This window comes from Lepidothrix coronata, unplaced genomic scaffold (genome assembly GCF_001604755.1).
Source record: "Lepidothrix coronata isolate B3197 unplaced genomic scaffold, Lepidothrix_coronata-1.0 Scaffold110, whole genome shotgun sequence".
In the NCBI taxonomy this organism is placed as follows: domain Eukaryota; kingdom Metazoa; phylum Chordata; class Aves; order Passeriformes; family Pipridae; genus Lepidothrix; species Lepidothrix coronata.
In genome coordinates, this window is record NW_016690290.1 from 1,107,618 (window position 1) to 1,135,398 (window position 27,781).

Consider the following 27,781-nt stretch of genomic DNA (forward strand, 5'->3'; position numbering starts at 1 on the left):
CAGTGTCCCATTTACAGACCAAACACACAGAGAAACCACACTACAGAAATTTCCAAACAATTTCCAACACTGATCAAGGTTTTTATTTTTGGTTGGTTGGTTTTTTTAACAATAAAAACAAACAGCTGTGTTCTAGGCAAAACCAAAGATCTCAAAAAATTTTTTGAGGTTTACTAATAGCATTGCAAGGTAAGGCTTTCCCAAAGAGTTTTATTGAAATAAATTATTTTCACCTAAACATCGATGCAATTCCTCTCGTTAAATTCACCTTCACCTAAAAACCAACAGTAAAAAAAGTTACCAACAATTCTAGGTAATACTGGGTTCCTTCTAAAGGACGGTGAAACTAGAACTCACTCTTCAGAAGTTTAAAAATTAAGTCATTGCCATGTAAAATTCAACTATGTAAGCGAGCGGTGGAGGCGCCAAGGGGATCTCAAAAGTTCTTAAGAAAAATCCAGGTCAGCAGGTTGGGCGCAGCCAGCGAAGGTCCAGCTGTCCCCACTCCTCCAGTCTTCCTGAATAAACTCACAGTGAGCTTGTGGGGGTTAAAAACAAAATAAAAGCAAGATATTGGAGCGACCTCCGCGCCGTCCCACCCGTGTTGTGCTGGAGTCAGGACGGGCGGGTTCTGCCTTTGTCTCCCTTGCTCTGTGGTAACACTGAACTGCAAGGGCTGTAAGCTCTTCACTCGACCCCCCTCTGTCCTTCGCTTGCCTCTGGACATGAAGGAAAAGTGCAGCCCTGGGGATGAACAGCCAGACCTCTGCCAGAGCAGAAGAGCCCAGCAGCAGTAAACTGCCTGTTTGATGCTGGAATCGACGTGAGCCGGCGCTTCGCTGCACAATCCGTGGATTTGGGGGTTCTGTGTTGCGTAGCCAGACAATTTCATCCAGTGTAAGAACTTCCTGGTGATGCTCCCCCAGCCCTTCAAGCCACCCTACGTGGCACCTTCGCTGCCGACAGGAACAGGGACTGAGGAGCGGGTGCCTGCTTATCTAGCACAGGATTGCTGCAAGCTTCTAAGCCTCCTCACCCTCGGAGTAACTCTCCCTGATCTCGAGCAGAACGTGCCCGTGTGCTCTGTGACCTGCACCCACAGCTAACTCAGAACACACTTCCCCCAGCCTCTGCAGTGCAGTCAGCCCCACAGCTCATGCCAGCTGCAGAAATCATGCCCATGGTTTAGAAATTGCCTTTCGTTTGTGGAGGGGAATCAACGTCACATAGAAAATATTACAAAAAAGGTTAATTTGTCAGCTGTCCGAACATTATTAGACCACATGCTTTGTACAGCAGAGAGGCAGCCAGCTCGCTGGGCAGCACAGCCAGCTGAGCTCTGCAGAGACGCTTTCCTGCTGGTATCGGAAGCGCAGGGTTTTCGTGTTTGATTTATCTACTGGAGGTTGCTCACGAGGAGGGGAGGAGGGGCAGCGCTAGGAGTTCTGCTGCATCTGGAGCCTCCGTTCGGCGGCGGCAGCGAGGGTCCTGCGGCGCAGCGTCACCGCGTCGGCCGCGCCCTCGGGACAAGGCTTCTCTGGGCTCAGCTCCTCCTCCGAGGTCTTGTTTAAGTAACGCCTGAGAAAAGAAAAGGAGAGGATGGGTGAGCAGAGCCCACCTCCTTCCGGCTCTGGAAAATACACTCACAGAGTCAGGGAGGGCTGGAAAGCAGGAAAATGCCCCAATGAAAGCACACAGGAGATGTGAACTCCAGGAAAAGCCCCCATCACCCATGAAGGACTCTGCAGAGCTGGCAGAAGCTCTTGGGTTTTGTGCAAGATCCTTGTGCTTGTGGGAAGGGGCCAGTTCTAAAGGTCAGGGCTCTACTCCCAACTCATCAATTCCCTGAGACTGCAGGTGAGTTCCTGACTCCCTCTGCTCCCATCACTCCACTCCTGAGCCGCTGGCAGTGTCTGCCACAGCACAGCACTCCCTGGTGACAGCCAGGACGTCTGGCACAAGGGGTACCTGGGCTGCAAAGTGTGAGGTGAGGCCAGAGGACAAGGAAGCTGCTGCCAGAGTTCAACATCCCAATGAATTTTTACATTTAGTGGCAAAATACAATAGTTTGAAATTCAACAGCTCTTCAAACCAGTAAACCAGAAAGTCAAAAATACTCAATCTCCCTAAAAGACATTTTTTTTTGCAAAGATGAAGGAAAAATTAAGTCTAGGAGCAAGTCTATAAATAGACTTGTAAAAGGTGTCACACCCATAGTACTTATAATGCATTTCAGTGTGGAAAACAAAAAGAGCAGCAGCACCCTGACAACACCAAAGAACTCTGGGGTTGTTGTAGACCCTCTCAGCAGTGTCCCTGCAGTACAAAGGAAGGGACAACACTTGTTAAAAACACTAAGAAGTTTTTTCTACATCACTGAAGTGCTTTTCCTTCTCTGTTTAATCAGCAACTGGATGCTAGTATAGTTCACCAAAATGACTGGGATGCATGTAAAAATTGAATTCTACTTATAACACCTATTACTGGTTGGGCTAAAAGAAACAGTTCAGGTTGGCCCCTCTCTCTTCAGTGGTGCTGACTGGCTGGTCCTGAGCTCCTCTGGAGAGCTCTAGCAAGGGTCATCTCTCAGCTCTGTGCTGCTCTGTACAGCTCTGTATTTGGAAAGAGTGGGGCCTGACAGGAATTTCAGCTGTAACAGCACAGGCAGTGAGGGCTGACAGCTGTGCCAGGGGCCAACCTAAAGATTAGGAGAGGACTCAGCACAAGTAACCCATTCTCACTTATTACAGGCTCAGACTAAAGTCCATTGAAGCTGGAAAAATCAGCCTCTGACTTCAAAGAGCTTGTGTACATGTTGGGACACACGATGCTATTTCAGAGTTGGGTTTAGCAGAAACAGTTGTGTCAAACAGCACCCCGAGCCTGCCATGGGAGATGGATTCATTCCCCTTACTGCTTTTTGCATCCACCCAGACTCTCACTGGTCATCATCCATTTGAAACCCATCCTGGGGGACTCTTAACTGCGTGGCCAGGCTGGGGTTTTCGGACGAACATACTTTCGAGCTTGTTGCAACAAGTCCTCCTTCCGCTGAACCAGCATGCGCTGCCTTTCGTCAGCTGACTTTGAAAAGCGACTTCCCCTGGCCTCAAAATCTTCTGCTTCACTAGGTTCTGCTTCCATTTCGCTGAATTCCACCATCTCTTCCAGCCTGGAGTTGAGCTCAAGTGGCACTCTCTCGGTCTAAGAGAAAAGGAAATAAGGCGTAAGGCTTTGCAAAATTTAGGTTTCTTTGCATCAAAACAACGAGCTACAAAGAACTGTCATTTTCTGAGGCACTGGAAGAAACCAGACTCTCACCTGCTGTACCCAGTTCCCTTGGGCTCCTTTGAAAAGCCCAGCCAAAAAACAGAACAAAGCTATTTCAAACCACGTTCAAAGAGCCTGTATCCTATAATGCTGTATCTTTTATGCCACGTTTGAAAGTAATGTCAAAGACAAACATTAATTACTTGTAATTAATGCTCTCTGAAAATGGGGCATTTGAAAGTCAGATTCTGCAGCTGACTTGACAAGTGATGCAACAGTAAGAAAAGAAAAAGCAGAAATCCACATGCTAAGGGAAGAATAGCAAATGAATTTGCAGAGATGATTTGTGCTCGAGAAGGGAATTTATGAGGCTTCGGTTCACTGGGTTCTGCAGCACCCAAATGTTTGGGACTGGCAGAGCAAGGCTGGCAACTGTGCCAAGCACAGCATGCCAATAAGAGGAGCTGGCAGCCCCACACGTGGCAGCTCTCCCCCCTGACATCTGGCTGGCAGCACGAACACGAGGACTGATCTGCCACGATGATGCCACGGTACCGAGCGTGGCAGCGTCAACAAACACGTCACCTCAGCGAAGGGCTGGAGGGTTGGGCCATCATTGGGTATCCCAGAGGACTACTCCAGCACGTGGGATGGTGCAGGGAGGTGTTAGCCCAGTCAGCTCCACCACCTCGTTTCAGCCTTGGGCACAGCTGCCCCGGGAGCCTGGTCGGGCGGTTCCGTGACACCGCTCGAGTCCCGACAGCCCAGACATGGTAGCACCACCACGGCAACACTCAGGGTTGGCCAGCTGATGTGCACAACAAGCTGAGTCATTCCAAAGCCCCAGAGTCAGGCCAGTAACACCATCTCCCCATGCAACGCCTTCAGAGAGCAAACACTGAGACAAATGTCACTTCCCATTAGGCTGGTGAGCCAAGCAGGAATGGCAGAGCCCACGTCAGTGCAGGATGGACACTGCAGCCTCAAACACAAGGACATGTGCTTGGCCTCTCTCAGCAAAAACCCCAGCATGCTGGAATTTAGGGAAGGGGTCCTGTACCACGCACACTAACGGGCTGGGATAACGTGAGGGCACCAGGGCCTCAAAGCTCTGCCACATCCCTGAGGAGGAAGAGAGAGCCCCACAGAAGAATCATGGATTGTACTTGGGGCCAAGATGACCTGGGCAGACCCAGTGGAACAGGAATGGAGCAACCTGACAAGCGCCCAGGCAGACAGGGAACAGGGAAGCAGTGGGGGAAGCACTGAGGAGGCCACTCATTGTGGTCACCGTTCAGACAAGATCTCTTGCTCTTCCCCCTGGGCCATTTGTACCAGAAGCAGCAAGTTGGCTCATCTGAGATTTGGGGGGTTTTCGTAAATTCACAAAGATTTAAAAATCAATACCCAGAGTCCTCTGAGCACAAGAACAGTTATTGAGGAGGTTCTGGAGACAAAACTATCACAACTAATTGCAGTAAAGGTTATGACAAGCCTCAGTAACGCAGCAGATCACAGATGCAAAAGCCTGTACGCTACAGAAACCATTCCTCCTTCAGGCTCCAAGAGAACAAGGAAGTTTCATGAAAGCCTTGGGATGCCTTGGAAGATTCTCTCAATAGTCACCAAGTACTTAAGCAATGACAATAAACTGGACTCTCAAGGAGGGGGGCAAGAGCTCCACCAGGCAAGCTTTGTAACAACAGCCTTGCTAGTCTGGTCTGAGCAGTCCTAACCACCTCTGCCCAGGATCAGAGAAACAGATAAACAAACACACACACAAAAAAAATCAAAGGATAATCTTTAAATACATTTTAGTACATCAAAATAGGAGCTTGGAGAAAGTAGCTCGAGTTGCTCCACAATCTGTTCTTGTGGGAGTGACAGTGGAGTCAGAAAAGAGGGGAGGGGGGTCAAACAGGATAGGGGTGGAGAGGAGGTGCAGAGCATTATGCACATTGCTGGAAGCATCAGCATTCCAATGCACAGCTGGAGAGAAGCACATGCACAGCATTTCAGGCCAGGACTGACAGAGGCTGTCAGTGCTTAGAGCACCATCTCACAAACCTCTACCATGATTTATACCACGATGGTGCTCAGAGATGCCTCTCAATTACCATTACATTATATCAGCACTGACTCCTCAAAACCACAAGCTACATGTGGCAGGGGAGGGGAAAACGAGTCATTAATTCTACCTAAAGTTCAAAGGTCTTAAGATAGAGATAAGTCATAATATGACATATGACACTTGGAAAACAAACACTACTCATGAAGAAGAGTGTTTTTACTTGAGCACCTTAGCTGCCTGAAGAAGTGTTATTTCCAACAAGCAGAACTCCAAGGGGTCTGGCACTTGCTGTACTACAAAGATTCTCGGTGGGTATGTTGATTTAAAATAAAAAAAAAAGGAAAGAGGTAGAATGCTTGTAAAACTACTCTAAGGCTACAGCACAAAGCAACTGGGGTTTCCATGGTCTCTCCTGGAGACTGTGTCATAAGGTGTGAAGCATATCTACCCACAGTTTTGAAATTCAAGTCTCTCCCAGAGGAGATGATGGTGGCTTATGTCCCTTCCCACTTGCCTTTAAAAAGCTTCTCAAAAATCCAGTGCACCCTGCTGAAGAATCCTGTTTGCTGCCAGCCCTTTCCTCACAGACAAGCGTTTCACTGACTACAGCTACAGATTCTTCTGGCAAGCAGAAAGAGAACATCTCTGATACACCAGGTACTTGGTTACAAATTGAAATTGAAATCAAAGGGACACCAAAGTGACAAGAGTTCCCTAGAGGAAGGATGCCCCTAGGCTCCTAAGTCTCCTCTCCACAACAGAAATAGCATCAATAGCAAGGATGCAAGCAAGCCTGACTCCCTGGTAGAACTCTGAGCTCTCTAACAAGGGTGAGCACTCGTCTGAAGGCAGCCTAAGTGACAGCAAATGCACAAAGCAGGAGGAGGGCAGCAGCACCCTCCAGCTTCCTCAGCACCACCCAGAAGAATTCTTACACCCAGAGGAGAAATACTTTTCATTTTAATGGAAGTTTCTGTACATCTGGAGATGTACAGAATGGGAAGAGGAAGGGGAAGAGCAAAGCATCCTGCTCTTTGTACTCCACAGATGGGCATGAGCTGACCAGATGTGAACAGAGCCATGACCTTCTTCTGTTCTTTGTATCACTTGAGAGCACTTTGCCTCAAGGAGGAAAAAGAAAAGCACACAGATAATCCTTTACAGGGGCACCATGCTCCAGCCTGGCTTACTTGCCCAACCTGAACCTTACTTGCCCTGGGGTGAAATGCAAGGAAGGGTTGCCACCAACCTGACCTCATATGGAGCCAAGGCACCTACTAGTCCATGCAGCTTCTAATTGTGCTTTTTGGCCATTTTTATGCCAAATTACCTGTGTGACAGTTCCAGCATCCTCCTGATCAGTGCTGTGCCGCTCCACAGAGTTGTTCAGTGCAGGTCTAATGCTGTCTGCACGCTGAAATGCAAACATCATGGCTTTAATACAGTGTGTGAAATGGCAAACAGAACTGGGTGCTTTGAACACATTCAAACTTTGCCCTCTGCACCGTCAGGCGTTATGTTCAATTTAGAAACAGATAAGTTAGCAATAAATAGAATGCTCTGTGTTGAAAGAGAATTCTCTCTGCTTCCCCACAGGCAGACTCCAGATAACAGTACTATCTGATGTGCCCAGAACCAGAATTCAATATTCTTATTAACAGAAACATTGTCCCCAGACTGCTTTACTGAAACCTGCTAGCACTAATTAAGAACAAGGCATCATTTTGCCGACTACTTTCTTTGCAGAAAACCTTCCTAAGTGGTACAATTCAATTATCTGTCAGCAGAGAAATCAACTGGAAATGTTCTAAAGGCTCTGCACAAGAGAGACCAGGAAGAGCTGCTTTAACTGAGCAAATATTTGTCTCTAGTCCAGCTAGGTCGTTTTCAATATATTTTTGGTACATGGCAGAATACACTGCATTTACAGAGATTTAAACAAAGGGAAACAGAAATCCTGGGTTCACCAGTGCTTCATCTCACATCACTCCCCTCACTCATCATTAACAGGCTCAGTGCTGTGGTAAGTCAGTCATTTTAAGGGCACAGTCTCCTGAGTTACCTGTGTGGGGAAAGGCACCTGGATCCGCCCTTCCAGGATGTTGTCAGTGGTGATCTCCACAGACCGAGTTAACTGCAGGTCCTGCAGAACTAAGTGATAAGGAACCTGAGGGAACATCTCCTGGATCTGATGGGCCTGCAGAAAGCAAGGTTTATACAGTCAATATCAACAGTAAATAAAAGCTGATAAATATGTCAAAAGAAAGAGATTAAAAGTGTTATCATCTCAAAGATGTGGCTTATGATATGCTAACCCAGCCACAGAGAGGAAGGAGAAAACAAACCCGTGCTGGCAGTGACTTCACTGACGTCAACAGCAAAACTGCAACTCCTATGGAGGCACCACATGGCCCTGAAATTTAAGTTCCTGAACAGTGTTTGTAGATGCACAAAGGCTTCAAAAGTCTCCCAACCCTTTTTTTATGACAGCCTTTTTAATAAAGATCTGTATAACATTCACAAGTGACTGAAAGTTAAAACAACACTGGGAAGAATTTTTTCTTTGTGACATACAGGTTCCATAATGGTACTAGTAAGGACAAGTGGAATAAGTTAATAACCTGCCTACAAACCAGTTTAATAGTATCTGAAAGCTCTAGTAAATTAAACCAAGTTGTCAGGTAACTGTTATTATTGAATTTCAAGTTAGTTAAATAAGATCCAAATTAAATAGATAAAAGTAAGAGGGCAAACAAAAAATATCCTTTTAGAGTCCAACAGCTAGATTTCATTAAATATTAAAATCTCTATTTTCACTAATGCCCAAAGTCATGGGAGACAGGGGGGAATGAGAAAAATAAGAAAAGAAGGGTGGAAGGAGTTTAGAGAGCAAAGCAAAAACTATGCATGAGCTGACAGTGAGTTCCAACACAAGCAACTACTGCAAACCTAACTCTACACTGTACTAACTTATGACCAAAACAACTGATTTAGCATTTCAGCCTCTGGCCTTCCCCTCAAAATACTAGATTTTTGTTCAGAAACACAAAGGAGAATTTCACTTATTTTCTATTAAAAATGTATAATGCTAACCTGAGCCTTTCCATTAAAGTAGCCATTTTAATATAAGTTGTTACTGTACTTTTCATAATACACAATCCCAAGAAATCATTACTCATCCTTAACAAAAGCCCATTTGTGTCACTGTGTCCAGAAAAAGAAAAACTAAACTGACCTCAGATGGAGAGTTGCTGCATATTTAACTAATAAGTCATCTATCAACACCTTAATGCTCCCTGCCTGCCCTGCCTCAAACCCCCTAAAAATCATGGCCTTACCCTGCTGAGGCTTAAACAGTAGTGAAGGCTGTGGGAGAGACCTCATATTGAGAAAATTCCACCACTTTCATGAGGCACCTCACTGAACATTTATTAACATGCTATAGCACAGAGCTACAGCTTGAAGAACTCAAAGGAAGCAGCACTGCTCAAAGGAAATGAAGTAACTGTGTTTCATGGGGCCACATCCTTCTCCTTTTGTACCACATCAGTGTTTATGGATGAATTTAACAAACCTGGGATTTCATCCTCTACAGTTCTATCATCATCAGGAATCAGCAAGAGCTGAGGGTGCTAGAGAGCCCCACATCACACTGGCAAGGCACTCAGAGAAACAGCTGTCTGGGAGCTTAGTGCTATTAAAGATCAGAAAAAAAAAAATCAAAAGCTATAGAATGAGTTGGATCAGTTACTACATGACCAACAGCTAAATTCTCTGGTTACAGACTCACACTTCTTGGCACTGCAAGTTATGAGTGAAGTACTGAAAAAGAGTTAAAGAAGTTGCACTAAGCAAGCTGAAAAAAGTCTGCCTGACTACACAGGAAGTACATGTCATTTTTCCCCCTCATTTACCTGCCTCCAGACCTGTTCTTTTATGTTGTCACATTTGAACCCCAATATAGCCCTAACCACTAAAATAAAGCTTCTCTCATAAAAACAGCTTTCATGTAATGTCTAACCACTGTTTTGACTTCCTTCCCCTTTGTTCTCTATCTCCACGTAACCCTTTCCCCAAAACAAACAAACAGGAAGGCTGAGGTGCAAGCTATTAAAGCAATCTTACCATAACATTGAGCTGGGAGTTGCTGGCCTGTGCAATTCCAAGGATGTTTGTGGTGTGCATCACTTCTACGGAAAAACTGGGCAGCCAGCTGGCAATTCGGGAGCCTGAGGGTAAGAAACCACCAAGAAAGTCAAAAAAGAACATGAGATTCTCAGCAGGTGAAGCACTTCCACGTGTATTTAACAAAACTCTTCATATTCTACAAGGTACACATGGGGAGTTCTGCAGTACAGTCCATCCCACAGGTCTCCCAAACATGGGAGATGGCTGGAGCAAATCAGGAACTGCCAATACTCTCCTGAAACACAGTCACAGTGGTTTAACAATCTGAGGGCTGGAAGAGTATCAAGAAAACACATCCTTGTTTTCTTCTTTTAATGTTCCCATTACAGTGAAAATTAAAATAATCCAGAGTCAAATTCAGTTCTGGAATACATGAATAACTCCAGCAAATTTACTAAAAACAGGACACCTTCTAAACAATCTGAATCTGGTTCCAAAATGGGTCATCACTGAGAAAATATTACTTCAAAGGGACACAGAGTAACTGAACAAAGTGACTGCTGCAATTGTTTGCTTCAGCTCAACAGAGCAGGCCACATGGCTGGCTCCCTCCTCCTCCTGCACTGCCATTAAATAAACACAGGGTTTGCTCTATGCCACTTCTCCTTCCATCTCCATGGTAATTCTGCAGGTCTCCAAGCCACAGGAGAGCACTGGGGAGGACAGCCATCAAAAATATAATGTTATTCTAAATATAAATGCCCTTTGGAGACCTAAAGCACCTCAAAAAAAGTGGAAGCTGTGCAGAAGCTATCAGCCAGTTTCAGTGCACCTAGAAATGTCTGACCCTTCTCTGCCCATTATTCTCCTCCCACAATCTCCAAAGGTTGCAAAGTGAGCAGAGACTAAGAACAGGTCACTGTGTGAGTTTGCAGCATCTCAGCTACCTCATGGGAGCTCCAGGAGGGCAGAGCCCAAACCCGAGTATTTTCAGCACTGAAACCTGCTGAGAAACAAGACTGCCATCAAAACCTGGGAAACTGTGCAACACAAGCACACTGATACCAAAACTATAAAACATCTGGAAGATAAGCAAGGTAAATTGTCTTTTTCAAAACAAGTTGTCTCCATACACAGAACTTATCACGGTCTGAAATCACATCTGCTTTGTGAGTACTTACAACAGACCACTAAAAAAACAAACATGTAAAACTGTTGTAGTTACACGATTGCTTCTAAGACTAATCTTCTGCACCTAACCAAGCACTGCAAGTGTCTTGTTAATCAAGTGGCAAACGGACTTCTGACAACCACACACCAGCTAGGGGATAGGGGAAAGACCAACTTTTAGACTGCACCCCAGAAGGGTTTTTTTCCCCTCGTTGGCTGTCACTGATTAACCACCACATGGTAACAAAAAAAGACCCATGAATTTCCCATTCTGCTTGTCAACATGGCACACAATGAATAAATGCCAGTATTGAAGATGTTAACCACAACAAATCCTGAAAAAGGGAGTATTTGTACTAAATCTTTCAAGGAATCTCCATAGCTCTGGACAACCTCAGAGACACATACCTGAGCTCTTGAAAAGAGCTGTAAGGAACACACAGGCATTGGACAAACACAAGCAGAGCATGGTTTGAGTTTCAACTGAAGCACATAGAGAACTCCCTTCAACAGAAGGCTGCTCCCTTTGTTTATCTGGGGAAGAGCAGAGGATGTCAAACGTGCTCAGCTCACCATCAAAGTGGAAGAAGTGATTGTGCTGGTTCAGGCGTGGTCTGCCTTCTGCTGCTGCCACGGGCACCAGGTTCTCATCCAGATTTTCCCTTTGGTGATCCTCCCTCACATGATGGCTGTCAGTGATATTGAGAGACATTCTGCAGGTGGGGCAAGATGTATCTTGTTCCAGCCAGGACCGCAGGCACGAGCTGACAGGAAAACAGGGACATCGCGGTGAGCTTGCAGCGTTTTTCCAAGACAGCACTATCACGGGTACATCAGGCAGCTGTAGCATATTCTGTACACAACATCAGCACATGGACTGCTCAGAGATACCCTTGATGACTCTGGCATAGGTTTCTTATTTCCTTCAGCTGAAAATACTCAAGTGTTCACTTTTTATAAAAATGCATGCAGATTTATCGCAAACTTAAAACACTCTCCGAGTTTGTTGTCTCTCTAGCTCACAACAAGCAAGTTTTGTCTGGAAGGGAAAACAAAGCATTTCTCTTCTCTCACCATCTCCAATTGAAAAAGACAAAAACCAACTGGACACAAAAGTAATATATACTGACACATTTTCATTGCAGTTCTGCCTGTGATGTGGCAATGGCACCTTGAATGTTTTCAAACAGCTTTTCAAAATATCAATACCCAAACCACTAAAGTCAGTACCACTCCAGAAACTCTCTGAACTGATTTATTAATACTAACAATTCTGTGCCATTACAATCCTTACTTAATTCTGAACATTTGCTGTCCTGAGGAAAGTAAGAAGTGTGTGAAATGAAGGCTGAAACACTCAAAGCTGTGCATACTTTTTGATTCAGACTGATACGACCCAATTGCGGTATTTGTTCAAGTTAAACTTAATTTTCAGTGTGGAAGAACTGAATTTCACAGCACTGAACACTTCTCACAACACATACTTCACGCTTGCAGGGTGGGGAGTTTCCAGCAGAAGCTCTTAAATCACTTTAGAAAGGTAAAAACGTACAAAAAGGTCAAATAAACCCATTCCCCAAATTGTGTACTTGCAAACAAAATAAAGGCACGGATCACAGATTTGGGTTGACAGAGCAAGGGAACAGTCCTAATTGCAGAACTATAGCAAAGTCAAGGATACAAGCACACTTTGCAACAGAGGGATACACAGTGATGGGTTTCCCAGAAACAACCAAAGCAGAAAAAAAATCTACCAACTTCCACCACCTTGGTCACCAGCACAGCCAGACAGCACTGGTGGTGCTGCCACACATCAACCCCCTTACCCCAGCAAAAGCACCCTGCCCACAGCCAGCTCAACCCTCTGCTGGAGCCAAACTCCAGAGGTCACCCGGGAAACACCCCCAGTGACAGGAGCTGCCACCACAGAGCTGCCACCACGCTCCTGCTGCTCCTCCACGGCTCAACCACCGAGGTGCTGGAATGGACACGAGCCCTGTCAGCCTCCATCAGCACCACTTCCCAAAAAACACCTGTGGCTACACCCATTTTGTACCACACAGGCAGGAGGGGCTTAGTCACCCACAGCCCCTCAGCAGAAGGATGACCAACACCAGGTCAAGGCTGGCAAACTTTCAGAGCAACAACACTTTTGGAAGTGACTGCCTGCTAAAAGAAAAAGGAGAGAGCTTCTACAGAACCTGAAAGATTCAGACACCTACTCCCATTAAATTTCTTTTATATTTAGGCACAGAGTTCTCTCAGCAATGTGAATCTTCCCTGCCACCTTCTCTTCCACTCCAAATAAATGATGAAAAAAAAAATCCCACATGACTGAGAATGGACACGATGTTCAGCCTGTTGGCAAAATCATCAGGCTTTTATGAGAAGAGAAACCACTCTCAGGTTGTAAATAGGGTTATTAGTTACATCTGGTTTTATATGCAAGCATAAGTCATCCACTGTAATGTGTTCCCTCCCTAAAAGCACTAAGGAGTGTAACTTGCTTCAGAAAAAACTGCTTCAGAGCTGTAACTGCTTCAGAAAAAAATACAAAAGGATCCTTTTAAATACAGAGAAAATGATTTTCTGAAGAGAAGACCCTGGGCTTCTCAAGTGCTCAGCAGGTGATTAAATATTCACATGATTCAGTAGCATTGGAAGAGGAGTTTCTGCTACGGCAGCACATTATCTCATTAGAGACTTCTTGGAACACAGATAAATATTTATGGCAAGGTTTGTCATAAATGACAACAAATTAGCATGAAGATTACAACCTCTGGTTTGACAGTTACCAGAGAAGTAAAAAGCTCTTTGCAGAAAGAAACACCACAGGGACAATTTAACTGACCCTGCACATTCATCTCATGGCACTTCAGAAACGCCAGATTCAATCCCTGCATCTCCTTTCAGTTTTAAGCACAAGCATGAAAGTGTAAGCACTGCTACAAAAGATCCAAGAAAAGTCACATTTAGCTCAGCACACTGTCTCCAAAGCATCTGCTACTATTCACTGCTGAATAAGTGTAAGAAGCAGTACATAAAGAGACCCTTTAGCCAAGAGCTTCCCAGTTCCAACTACCAGGTGCTTAGGGACCACTTCAGCTGAGCTGCTTAACCTCATTTACAGCCCTGATGGACTCATCCCCACATGAAACCACAGAACCAGACCTGGCCTCCACAGCTGTCCCCAGGGACTCACCACCGTGCAAGGATGCACTATATAAAAATATTCCCCGTTTTCTCTTTAAAGCTGACATCTGAAAGGTACTTAAGGATTTAACTCAAAGTTTTCTTCTTCACCTGAAAATCAACACACCCTCATGGACGAGAAACCTACTGACTTGCCATTGAGAAACTCCCCACTACCTCCCCATTAGCTGACACGGGGCACACTCTGTTTTGGTGGAAAAAACGCAGCAGGTGAAACAACTCCAACACAAAAATGACCGGCGTGAACAGGACGTGTATTTTGGTATTAGAAGCAGATCAAGAGGCCCCAGGCAGCAAACACCCACAGCTCTGTTGGTAGTTCATTACTTGCCATCCTACTGCACATTCCAGCCATGCCCATCCATCCCTGCCCTTCCAAGCCCAGTGCCCCTCTCCAGCCCCACACACGCACTTGTGGAAGAGGTGCCCACAGGGGAGTTTCCGTGCGGACTGCATGGAGTCCCAGCAAATGGCACAGTCATCATTGTTCACTGCCAGCTCCTCTGGGGTTGCAACTGCAAACCTACATGGAAGAAAGAGGAAGAGAAATAAGCAATGGCTACACCAGCTCAGCGTGGCCTCCTCTCTGGAGAATCCAGAACCCCGCCCTGAGAAAACCTTATCCTCCGTGTTACCTTTTCCTTAGAAGAGCTGTGCCAGCAGGTTTGCTGGTTTTTTGGTGACACAGGGGCACACTGCAAAGGAACACACACAAACACACATCCCTCCCATGCCTTTTGCAAGCACATTTTTTTGCACATCCTAAGTGCAAAAAGCTTTGACTTAGTACCTTCCATGAGATAATTATACGATCGTTAGGTTGAGATCCTCAAGTTATAATCTGTATAGATTTGGCTTATGTTATTTTTCTAAATGAGTTTTAATAGCTGTACCCATTAAGATGTCTCCTTGGGATCATAAGCATTTATGGTCTGACTAATTTTGGCCTCAGATTTTGCCACCCCCATTTGTCTTGACTTTTTTTCCTTTTCTTTTAAGCTACAGTGCCATGTAAGCAGTTACTACACAGTAGCCAGTGGTATAACATCATTTCATATACTGCTGGTGTGGAATATACCCAAAGAACAACCACACAAAGGCAGGGAGCTCACTGAAGGAAGCTGGAATGTGGTTCTTCCGGCACAATCAGAATGACCAAAACACATTAAGTTGCTCAGACAAGAAGTCTGGGACACATGCAACTTAAACAGCTTTGTGAGCAGCTCAAAGGAGTTTAGTGGCTGCATCTTGCTGAAAAGAAACAATGCACTGTGGATGAGCTTTATTATGCAGCTCTTAACCTGATATCACAGCCATTAAATGACTATCACAAAGAAAACTGCAGGAATTTCTAGACAAGCCAGCCTTCTCCATCTGAACTACAGCAGCAGGCATCAGAGTTAATCAAAGCCACGGAAGTCCAAAATAAAACCAATACAGTAATGTACAGAAAGAATAAAACTCCCTGGTGCTCTTAAAATTATTAAGGGCATAGTCAAATTATGAAAACACTGGATCAGAGGTGCAGTAGCATCTGGCACAACACTAGGTTTTAGCAGGCCTCCCAATTTCTCCATATTGCCTCACTACAGGGGAGGGACTAAAGTAATGCCAAGGTGCTCTCAGCTCCACTACAGGTACAGAGTCTGATTAGAGTTGGCTTCAGGTTTAATAAATATATGGGTAAAGCTAGGCAAGTTTTAATTAATTTTTTTATTTTATTTCAGGCAGTAACTGAACTATGGCCTGAAGTATGGCCTAATGAAATCAAGAGCATTTATTTCTAGCACAGCCAAAGAAAGCCAAGATTTGACACCTGAAACAGGCAGAGCTCTGCAGAGCTTCTATTGTCCCACCAGGGTAGTATACAAGGGAATACAGGAGAAGAAATACTGGACAAGGGAGCTCCCTTGTTGCCAGTTAAGACATTAGCAGTAATACTACCATTATAAAAGTCAATCCTATGTATCTGCTAAAACCAGAAAGAGTGTCCCCTGTAACAAATAAAATGGGTAAAAACACACTCTAAGTGTAAAGACTCAAGAGTCGAGTTTGCAAGACTGCACCTCTCCAGCTTACACCACACCACTGTGCAGCAAAGGAAAGTAAAAGAATCCCAACTTCTTTGTCAGGATCCTCTCTCCTACACCTGCATCAGGACTTCAGTCAGAGGCTCACCTGGCTTCCATGTTCCCAACCACACGCAGGTAGTTCTTGTGCCGCCGGATCCTTCGCTGCACCTCGTGGAACAGGTAACGCAGCTGCATGAAGATCACCAGGCTGGCCATGGACAGCCAGATATTGCCAAAGAGCTTGGGGGAAAAACAGAGCAGTGCTGAGAAACAAACACCAGGGGAAGCAACGAGCTGCATCAGGTCTTAGAGAGAAAAAGAAATCAAGAAACCAGCACTGAAGGATTTGTCTTTCGTGAACTCCATTTGGACTAACCCACACGTTCACAGGTATTGCTGCTCATCACCTCTTCAGATACAACTTTGGCAGCACAGCATTTCTAATGAGGATAAACTGTATTCAGTCCTGTCCAGCTTAGCATCCCCTGCTGCCAATGAAAATAATTCGGTCTGATATTACTCAATAAAAAAATCTAATTAAACACCTATTAAACAGATAATTACACAGTAGTTAATACTCCATAACAAAGTTATTTGTGATGACTCCAATTACACAGGAGGAAAGAATGCCAGAATCCCCCCCACTGTATTTTCATTTCTATTTAAGTAACTTTTCTGTAATATCTGGTTTCTAAAATAAGCTAAGCAAAAAAATAAGTAAAATAAGTATATCCAATATCCTTTATTTTAAGTATTTCATACCAGCATATGAATATGATGCATCAAGTCCAGGGAAAGCAAGGTTAGCTCCATGACAAAATCTGTGTAGTAGACATAAGTGCCTTTGCCCTCCCATGTTCCTTCATGGTTGAGATCCCAGAGATGAACCACATATCTGCAAGAGTGGGGAAATCAACATTACTCTATCTCTTTTGGTAAATAGCATCTCTATAATTTAAACTCTTTTACCCATTTTTCAAACAAGTTCTGGATACAGATTCTTTGTCCATCTCATAGAATTCCACAATGCTTTGGGTTGGAAGGGATCTTGAAACTCATCTTGTTCCAAATCCCCTGCCACGAGCAGGGACACTTTCCACTAGATGAGGCTGCTCAAAGCCCCAGCTAGCCTGGACTTGAGCACCTCCAGGGATGGGGCAGTCACAGCTTCTCTGGGCAACCTGTGCCAGTGACTCACCAAACTCACAGGGAAGAATTTTTTCCTAATCTCTAATCTAACCCTGCCCTCAGTCAGCTTGAAGCCATTCCCCCTGCCCTATCATCCCATGACCTCGTCCAAAGTCCCTCTCCAGCTCTCTTGGAGCCTCTTTAGGTACTGGAAGGGGCTCTAAAGTCTCCCCAGAGCCTTCTCTTCTCCAGGCTGAACAACCCCAACTCTCTCAGCCTGCCTCCATGGCAGAGGTGCTCCAGCCCTCTGAGAATCTTTATGGCCTCCTCTGGACTTGCTCCAGGTCACACCCTCTCATGCTGGAGACCCCAGAGCTGGAGGCAGCACTGCAGGTGGGGTCTCACCAGAGAGGAGCAGAGGGGCACAATTCCTCCCCTTGCCCTGCTGCCCACACAGCTGGGGATCCACCCCAGGACACTGCTGAACCTTCTGGGCTGCAAACACACATGACTGGGTCACATCAAGCTTCTCATCCACCAACACCCTCAAGCCTTTCTTCTCAGGGCTGCTCTCAATCTCCAAATACACGTTTGCAATTCAACAGGGTCATTACATACACCTCTTACACCACCATGCCATCCACACAGCCAGTCTGTAAAACGTGAGCTACTCACCGTAAAATCACGTGGGCAGTTCTGACTGTCACAAGCAGAGACTGCAAAATGGGAAGAAAAGAACCACACATGTTAACAATATCCTGGCAGGGACAGTGGTTCAGATGCAGGAGCTCGAGGGCTAAAACAAAAAATGCATTTATTGCAGCTTAACAAGCTCTGTGAACCGATGGGCATTACAGATGACTGGGTGCACAATATACCTGTGACAAACACGAAGCTTATAAATAAATATGGAAGAAATTGTTCCCAAACACACAACGCTATTAGAGCAGCCACTAATGTTACTGCTGTTAAGGGTCTCTTTTCCCCCACTACACAGGACATACTACCTTTTTGAATTATTATCATGCAGGAAGTGTTGAGACCACAATCCCACCAACTACCTCTACTCATCCCACTTCCAAAAAAAAACCCTGAAATTGAATAGTACCAGGAATTTGAGGAAGACCATGGAAGAACTTTCAAATAATTCCCCCCCTTTGCTGAGATGTAAACGCTGCTAAAGTAACTTCTGTCTTTAATCATACTTACCTCTCTAGGCTAAGTACAGAGAAAAAAAAACTGAGTATATCAGAAAGTGTAAGATCAGAAGTATAAAGACAAGTCACCAGAAACAACTGTTTCCAGAATACCTCACCACCTTTCCCTGGGCTCTTACCATCTAAGAAACATGGCCCCATCACCAGCCTCTAACCCATCAAGCCCACAGTGCTCTGTCCCTTCATTCTCTCCTCAGTGGAAAAAAAGGGGACAAGATAAACCCCCTCTCAAAGACTGCCCACACCACCTTGTAGTTTGCAGGGCCCAACTGGCACTGAGATGCAGGGGATTTACAATGAGCTACTGAAACCACTTCTGTAGAACTGGTCTGATGACATGCCTTCAGCATAAGTACTACAAACAGTACAGAAGAACTATCAAAACCACTAACTTCCCAACACAGCAATAAACCAGTTGGTTTGAATAATTTTTTCCATCTGTAAAAAGCATTCTTTAAATCCTTCTGTGCATATTTAACCCTTTGTAAAACCCAACACATCTGCCAGCTGTTTACTGGCTGGCTTTAAAATAAATGTTCCTGTGACTACTTAAACACCAGTGCAACCTTTCAGTGAAATAAACGCTTCAGGATAAGATAAACACATCCTTCAAACACCACAAAAAGTGTCAAGAAGGTAACTGCAAGTCTCCTAGCACAGTGTGCTGTTCTCATCACAAGCACCTTTCCCAACCAAGTTAAATTAGCACACTAGCTGCTCCTGCAAGGCAGGTTACAAGACCCTCTTCTGTCTCCTGTTATCCTGCACGAGGGTACCAGGAAGAGACAATGTGGGGTTGACACAACGTTCTGTGACTACAGAGAAACTTTGGGCAGACCACAGAGGAAAGGTAAATACATCCCAATCCCAACCACGTAAGTGGTGAAACACAAGGATTGCCTGAGCTGCTGGATGGATATGCCACTGAGCACAAATTTGGGTCAAAACCAGCACATGTGGCATGAAGTCTCTGATAAGGAAGAGACATCTGTCAGGTAGAAATCTGAAGGGTCTAGTCTTTGCAATTTTTAAGATGCTACTGTTGCCAAGACATGACTGGTAGTGGTCAGTGCTGAGGCAGCAGGAGCATCAGAATTGGAAGGACAAGCCATGGCTGATTTGGGCCTCCAGTTCCTCTGCTGTTTCCAGAAATGCTTTCCAGCACTCCAGCACGAGCAGGGCTTTGCAGAAAGTACAACACTGCATCACAAGTTACACAGCTCTGTGATCTGAGGTTCTAAGTGTATAGCAGGCCATTTTCAGCTCCAACACCTCAGGGGCTCTTGCTCTGCCCAAAACAAACAGCTCATCCCCCGGGGACTGCACAACACTGGCAGATGTTAATCGTGCACGTGAGGCTGCAAGGCACTCAAACCCAACGAGAGTGGATGTGGAGGGAGAAGCTGTACTCTGTAAATACACTGTCATCCATAAGGTACAACTCTAAAACTTGAATATCACTGTCATTATACAGCCTTAACTGAGATGTCTCAAACAGGAGCAAAGGATGGCTGCTATAGGAATGGAGTAATTCTTTTTTACAATAAATAAGGTGCAAATACAGACTGACTGGACACTGCTTGCTATAGTATAATTCTCTAATACTGTATATTAAGGCAAAAAGAGATCAATATTTACTGAAAAATACAGACAGTCCTTATTCAACTTTCTCTGGGCCTCTGCACATTCCACATCCACCCTTTGCAGTAAAGAAAATGCTGACAAACAACAGAGAACAAGGGGAAGTCTACCTAAAACACAAGAAAAAACATCTATATTGCTTTATTGAAAACCCTAAGGCAAAAAGCTAAATTGATGTTTGCAGAGTCAGAAAAGAGATTAATAGCTTAATGTAACTTAATGTAATTCATTCACACTAATGGAATACACTTGGCAGGGTCCCTCTCGAGCAGCATCACACAAGCCACCATCAGGAAAACGTTTCAGTGTGCAAGATTTAATGCTTTTTGCTGAGAGCTTGAGGGCTGCCATGAGTGCCACTGCCAGTACCTGTACAGAAAGAAACCTAAAATGTTTTATTCCACTCACATGAGTGCTGGGTATTAAAATCAAGGAAACTACTCGTGGTCACCGAATCCATACTGGGAATATTTAAAACATTAAAAAAGGAGCAAGATATTAGACAATTTCTTATGAGGAAAGATTAAACAGATTAGAATTCTTTTGCTTAGAAAGTTAGAAGGGGAAGAGGAGAAAGGATGATAATATCATAAATAATATTAAGAAGAGTAATTCTTTGCAGATTTTCATCACAGATGTATTAGATGATAGGAAGGGGACATTATTCCCTGCCCATGGCAAGAGGCTTGGAAGGAGATGATCTTGAAGGTCCCTTCCAACCCAAACCATTCTGTGATTATCAGACAGAAGATTCAGAACTGAAAGAGCTCTTTTGTGTACACAAAGCCAAGTAAATGTGGAATTTGTTGCCTTTGGATATTACAGAGGGTGAGGTATAAATGAGTTCAAAAAACAATCAGACAACTTTTCAGAGTATGTCTGGGACTACCAAACTCAATGTGCTTGTGCAGCTCTCAGCTCAGGAACGTGCTCAAACACCAGTGGTTGCAAGCAGGGCTAGGAGGCCGTTCCTCCACATCTCCCACAAAGTTCCTCACTGCCCACCAGCAGCACAGCAGGCTGCAGGGATTCATGGCCTGGTGGGGACCCTGCACTGACACTGCCTGAGCCACTCCTTCATTAGCCAGCACACAGAACAGCTCCCACTGCCATGAACAGCTGGGCCCCATCCTGCTCCCCAAAACACTTCACCAGCACATGGTGCAGCACTAAGGAGGCAACACTCAGGCACCAGAACACTCCCTGATAAACCTGCCCTGTGCTGGTGTGAGGCTGATACACCCTTCTGCCAAGCCCAGATAAGAGACACCACACCAACGAGACCCCACCTATGACAGACACCAGCAAATCTTCAACACCCTTCCACTGTGTAGTTACAAATCTGGTCTTGCACATTCTCATATTTAGGGAAAAATAAAGTGACATATTAAATAGCTGAACTGTGCTGTGATCAGCATCATATTCTCCTACTGTCAGCAAACCGTTTTCTTTCCTCCTCCCTAACTCCAAGTATGAATTCAAAATAGGAGGAGAAAAATAAATCGTACATTCTACTTGTTATCTGAACTAAGGATGTGCTAACACAACATACCTGCAATTATACTGGATTCATCTCCTTTGTTTAAGATTATCACTTCCTCAGGCAGGGTGAAACAACCCACCACAACATCAAAAACATACTAGTGTTCAATCCACAAACATGCTGATGTTTACTGCACAGTGCAAAGGTCAGGAGTGCTCAAACATGCTTGCTCATCTCGGCTGAGACACAACCCGTTACACAAACAGAGGCAAATCCCACGAGTGTGCCTTAAAGATTCTCATTCCTTTTGGGGAGAAATGAAATAGAAAATACAGCCTCAAAGAAGGAGGCTGAAGTGCACACTACACTTTCATACACACTCTCTCTGCTGCTGTTTCAACGAACTGTTCTTGCAATGCTCATGAAGCACAACCATTATTTTTTCATAAGCTGTCATTTGATTTCAGCATCATCTTACAGGTTTATCCTCTCATTCTCTTTTTCAGACAAAGATTTTTTCAGGCTTAAAAGCTAAAGAGAGAAAGTACACCGATCTGGCAACTGCTGTAAAACAGGGGAGGGCTTGTTTGTGTCTTCAAAGTTTCTTCCTTACGGGAACTAAAAGAAAATCCACTGTGTCCCAGGATACCCCTGAGTGAGGGGTGAAAGGCAAAGCAGAAACCACAACATGTATGCAGGAAGTCTCACCTCTGCTGCCATGAAAGCCAACGTGTGCATGCCATGGGTGTAGCCAACAACTCCACAGACAACTGCTAATCCACAGCAGGACAGGAGCATGGCTATGAGCAGGGCCAGCACTCTGATGTGGCTGCTCATGGGTGTGGTAGGAGAAAAGGAAAGCTGCAACACAAATAAATACATGACAGGTTTAAAGGAGTACTTCTTTCACCCTGCCTTCTGCAGTCACCTCACCAAACAAGTCCTCATTCAGGAAAATATTTTGCTTTCTAGAATAAAACCAATTTCACAACCTCGACCATGCAATTCAGTAATAAATGATGCAGAATAAAGCTAAACCCACACACCAACCCAAAGTCTCATTCATCTGTCTTTTACATTCACCAGAATTTTAAACAATTATTTAAAACTTTTTTATTTACAGTTATGATTATTTGAGTTAATGTTTGAATCACCTGTGCAAGAAAACCACAGACACAGTAGTTTCTGCATCAAATCCACAGCATCTGCTTAGGATGAACATGCATCTTTAGAAAGACACCTAACCCAATATATAGTCTTTGAGCAATGTTCTGCCAATTTTTCACCTAACAGCTGATCTGAATTTGTCCAGCTTGATCTTCCAGCCCCTAATTCTTCCAATGTCATTCTCCCCTGGAAGAAAGGGACATCTCCCCCCAAAAAATTTAAATTGCAGCTAGAAAATGCTGGGTAGACTCTAAGGAAAAATAGTTGTTTCATTGAATAGCATGCAAAGCATATTAAACCTCTAAGCTACCCTAACAGTAGGCTACACCTGGGCTGTCTAAATCAAAGGCGACCCAAGGGGCAAAGTCTTTAGCTGGTCCATCCCCTTACTTTCAGGGCAGAACAGGACAAGGAAGGAAGCAGTTGTCCAAAGCTTCGCCCTGGTCCGACTTACGGAGTTGACTCCCATGTTTTGTTTTTAAATGGGTTCTTTCTCACTTTTTATCTGGTTCAGCTCCACATGCCCCTGCCTTTGCAAGGCAGATCACACAAGTATCATTTGTTCAACCAAAAAATTAAGAGACGTGCTTTGAATGCAAAAGGAATATAATAAGGATTTCTTCTCACGTGACCTTCATTCTTTCACAGCTTTCTGAACAACACTAAAAATACCAGATGACTGCCTTGTTCACTGCTATCTCAATTTTTGTAACTCCAGCCAATCTAGTTGCAAGTTTAGTGCTTAGCTACCTATAAATTAACAGGCCTTGTTGGACATTAATTTAGAAAAACCTCCAAAGCACAGAGTTTACAAAAAAACTCACAGATTCAATTAAAGTCGAACTTCTATTCCAGGAGAGAGGAGCCCAGGAAAATGCATGCCCATTATAGATGCTTAAAGGCCAAGATTTACTGTTCAAATTTCAGTTCCTTCTTCCTTGCCTAGCCTTCAATTTCTGCATCTCTACGCAATTTATTCTTGGTGTTATTAACAGAAAGTGGAAGGTAGCTTAAGGAGAAAGTTGATTGTATTTTGTAAAGACACCAGCAGTCAAAATTTGGTAGGTCTGAGTGTGAAACCTGAGCACAGAATCTGCAGAAATGGGGTCCTTAGGCCAATCCTGAAGGGCACCAATCTAAGGGATGTTCTCTTGTCAAGATGTCTTCACTAAGGAGAGCTATAAAGACATCTCATGCAGTTATGTAATAGTAATTACAGGGCACATATAAGGAGCAATTTATCAAAGAAAATAAGTATCTTCAGCTCCATTTGTCTCCTGGGAAAACTGAAGGAGTAAGATTGACACTGCACTTGAAAGCAAGTATTTGAAGTTACTGGGAGGTTCACGTGCTCAGTGCCACAGGGTGGGGAAAAGCTCTAAATGATCTGTTTGTAACCCATCATGAGCCAGTGCCTGAACCAGAAACAGAATTTGCACGTCCCAAAAGACAGTCCTTGATCACAACTTACATATTCAAAGCGATCCTTGCAGAGCTGAACCATCAGATGGAGAAACACAAGTCCAGAGAACCAGAGGCACCACATCACCACTTCTTCCACTGTCTGAACATTCAGCACACCAAAAATGAAGATGAACTTGTAGAAAATGAAATTCCAGAATTTATCCTTGAGGTGCTGTAATGGAATACACTTGGTTACTGTAGTGAAAGCACTGACAATCCACACACAACGGGAAGAAGGAGGGGAAAAGAGAAAGGGAAAGGAAAAAAAAGATGCAAGTAGAAATGCAACAATACATTAGCACACATATCTTGAATACTATTTGTTACCTTTACTGAATTAAAAAAATATTAAAAATATTGGCAGTCCTTAGTATTTGGATAGTCTTTTGTACCACAGCACCATAACTGTGCTACACAGCACAGCTTCCTGCCATCCTTCTAAAACAGTGCCCAGCACAAACCCAGTCTGATCTCAGTTTGACTCTCCACACCCAAGCAACACAGCTACCAGGCTGCAAGCACAAAGTCCTCTTTGCTACAAGTGCCACAGTTAGTTATTCAAGATGCCCAAACCACCTAGCACCCTGCTTCCAAAAACCTGCCAAAAAAAAGATGATCAAGAGAAGATGACAAAGTCTGTCCTTAAGAATCCCAATGCCTACAGTGGAGAATGAGATGCATGAGCAATGAAATTCTTCCCACGCATACGCAGCATGAAAGGAACAATATGATGCTCTCAAGCAGCAGACAGCAAGTCAGCTTGGTAGGGATTAAAAAAATTTATGAAACAAAATGTTTTGTTAAAGAACACAATGAAATCACCAGGAGTTTAGTTGACAGGCCCAGACTTCGTGATGCTGCTGTTCTGGGCTCGCCAATATTAATAACCCTCTTTCCTTCACATGGGAACTGAAGCATACTCCCACTGTCCAAACACAAATGGATCCATACTGCCACTGCTTTTCACTCCAGTTTTCAACAGGGTAGAGAACACCCTGGGAACTATCTCTGGTTACAATTCCACATCCTTATAGTTACATGGGCTAGAAAGAAAATCTGACTCAGTGCAGTCTGATAGTGCTTTGGCTTTAACACAAAGTACAATAGGCTTTGAGAGATCCACGGTTATTAATGAGGCTTGATGTGCCTCAGTTCTGCATGTCAAAAAACATCATGGCCTGATTCCTCCTAAAGAACTGCATTTATAGACTTCTTTTTTTTTTTTTAATATGTGACCACACTTCAAACCACTGCTGCTGCATTTACACAGAGCAACTTATGCATTTGCCTTTTTTTTTTTTTAAATATACAGATACTACTCAAACTCCTGCTGCTGCTTTTAGCTTCTGCAGGATCCTGTCTTTAAAAGCCCTAGGCTTTCAGGGGTCCCTTGCTGAATCTCTAAAAACATTCTCCCTTAGCCCAAGAGCAGGACTAAACAGCCTCAGTTTTCAGCCCTGCTCACCTCCTTTCTCTGGAAAGTTTCACTTTTCTGTTTTCTTCCTACTCCCTCCCAAATCTGAGGGCTGATAAACCATCCACTCAGCCTGTGAGGGTGGGCAGCACTTCTCCAGCAGTCAAGGCACAAAGAAGAGGGAACTCAGACTGCCAGGGCTGACAACTACAAAATGCAAGGGAGAAATGCTGTCAGGTCAGCCTGGGTAGAGGAGAACATGCTACAAGTGTTCTGAAGTGAGGTAAGAAATCTGACAAAGTTCCTTAACAAAACAGGATGTTCAAGCTGACCACGGGTTTATAAAATACAACAGGAAAAGTTCCCTTAGAAATAAACTGGAAGCTTGTGGCTGTGGATATACTAGCTGACCAAATGGTTAGCTTTATGTTGTTCTAAAATTCACTTTTCTTGCGCGCTTTCAGCAATTCCACGGAGAAAACCCACACCGGCTGTCATGGTTCACAGTTTCCCAGTGTACAACATCCAAGACACCGTGCTGCTGTCTCACCTGCCTCTCGCTGACACGAAGAGGACCAAACACCATACACTGGATTACCTTAGCAACCAGCATCAGAAAACAGCAGGCAGTGTTCACTAGCACCTGGAAAGAAATAAAGCAGTCAGTGACTAATACTTTTGCCCTATTTAGAAGGAGGGAGAGAGAGAAGGGGAATGAACAAATCTAACAAACCTGCCATTGTTCACAGAACAGTATAAGTTGCCTTTTTTTTTTTTTTTTTTTTGGTGAAATTTAAGCCTGGCCTCTTCCAAGATCCATGTAGCAACTGATAAGTCACTTAACTTATTTTTTATCTAGGAATACTAACACGGTGAGTTTGACTCAGCAGTACAGCCAACAAACTGAGCCACCTCTTCACAATAAATTATTTTATACAGATCAGCAAATTTCAGCATGAAGGAACACGGGGACGAAACTTAGAGATCATCAAGATGCTCATTTTGTTTAACATATGGCAGGTGAGAAAACTCCACTTTGAATCTGTTGTTACAGTAACAAGACTCAGAGGCTGCCTCAAAACACGCTGAGTAGCACACACCCCTTCAGTAACAACACTGCTTAAAGCCACCTTGGGGAACTGCTTAAAGCAAAGCAGCAAGGAGCAGGACACATGGGCCTGGTAAAACTGCTTCTCACATTTGACAAAGACAACTGTGATTAACTTTTGACCTATGCAGGACACTAAAAAGGTGAGAAGGGGGATGATGAGGCAGCCTCAACCTGTCATTTCTACAGGACGTACAATAAACTTTTCCAGGACTCTTAATTTAAGGTCCTGAGACCAGGTTTCGACAAAGATGAATGTGTTTGTTGTATTAAAAAATCAGCACCTCAGTCAGGCAAGCATGTTGTGAAGCAAATGTCCAACTACTGCCACCTTTGACTGACAGACACATGAAAAGTTCAACAGTAACAGCTCAGCAAGGTTTCTGATATCCCCTTGTTGAGTCCTTATTTCAACTACAAATCAGTGAGCCAAGATTCATATAAACCCAAGCCAGGTTTGCGTTTAAAGATATACAGAATTATTTTTTTTCTTAAATAACAAGAATGTTTCCTCTGACCTACATGACTTAAAATGTTATTTAAAAAAAAAAAAAGGGGGGGGCAAAAAAAGCAAAAGGCAGGCAAGGCTTGGGCTTACTCAGGTTCCTGGCAGAGCGAAGCCCAAGCGCAGCCCCCGCCCGGGACCCCCGCGACCGCCCCAACAGCTTCGCCCGAAGCCCCCGGCGGGGGCGAGCGGGGCCGGCCCGGGGCGCAGTGCGGGGCCGGGCTGAGCGCTCGGGGCTCTGCCGCTGCCCCGCGGCCCGGCCCGCAGGACGGGGTCGGCCCGAGGGCCCCGCCGAGCCCCCCTTGTTCCGCGAGCAGCTCCCACCCAGCCCCGGCCCAGCCGCGACCCGCCCGCCGCGGGGAGGGGCCGGCACAGGCCGCTGCAGACCCCGCCGCAGGCCGCGGAGGCCCCGCCGCCGCCCCGGGCTCACCCAGACGCAGAGGCTGTCGGACAGCAGGTAGTAGGCGACGTCCAGGGCCCGCGGGCCGGCGCAGCGCGGGGGCTCGGCCGGCTCGGTGGCCGCCGGCCCGGCGGGCGCCTGGCTGAGGGCGCGGTAGGCGCTGAGGCCGGCGCCCAGCAGCGCCAGGGCGCTGAGCGCCGTGTAGGTGCGGAGGCTGGGCCAGGGGAAGCGCTCCAGGAACAGCAGCGGCATCGCGGAGCCCTCGCCGCCGCCCCGGCCCCGCTCCCGGCCCGCCGCGCTCCCCCCGCTCCCGCGGCCCTGCGCCCGCCC

General features: G+C 45.0%; 1 protein-coding gene across 2 annotated transcripts; it reads right to left on the reverse strand.

The window, feature by feature from the left end:
* Window positions 1–60: 60 nt before the first annotated feature.
* AMFR (autocrine motility factor receptor) lies at window positions 61–27,723 on the reverse strand. Of its 2 annotated transcripts, none has more exons than XM_017824404.1 (14): window positions 27,482–27,723; window positions 25,989–26,081; window positions 24,032–24,196; window positions 22,102–22,254; window positions 17,728–17,768; window positions 16,687–16,819; window positions 16,031–16,164; window positions 14,265–14,375; window positions 11,213–11,403; window positions 9,467–9,570; window positions 7,404–7,538; window positions 6,672–6,755; window positions 3,020–3,204; window positions 61–1,578 (listed from the first exon to the last, which is right to left on the reverse strand). In XM_017824404.1, exons 1-14 carry the CDS (start codon window positions 27,701–27,703, stop codon window positions 1,437–1,439), a joined length of 1,893 nt encoding a protein of 630 aa, XP_017679893.1. In that variant the 5' UTR covers window positions 27,704–27,723; the 3' UTR covers window positions 61–1,436. The 2 variants fall into 2 exon arrangements, with proteins under 2 accessions (XP_017679893.1, XP_017679894.1); XM_017824405.1 differs by having other exon boundaries at window positions 26,037–26,081; window positions 27,482–27,556.
* Window positions 27,724–27,781: the final 58 nt, after the last annotated feature.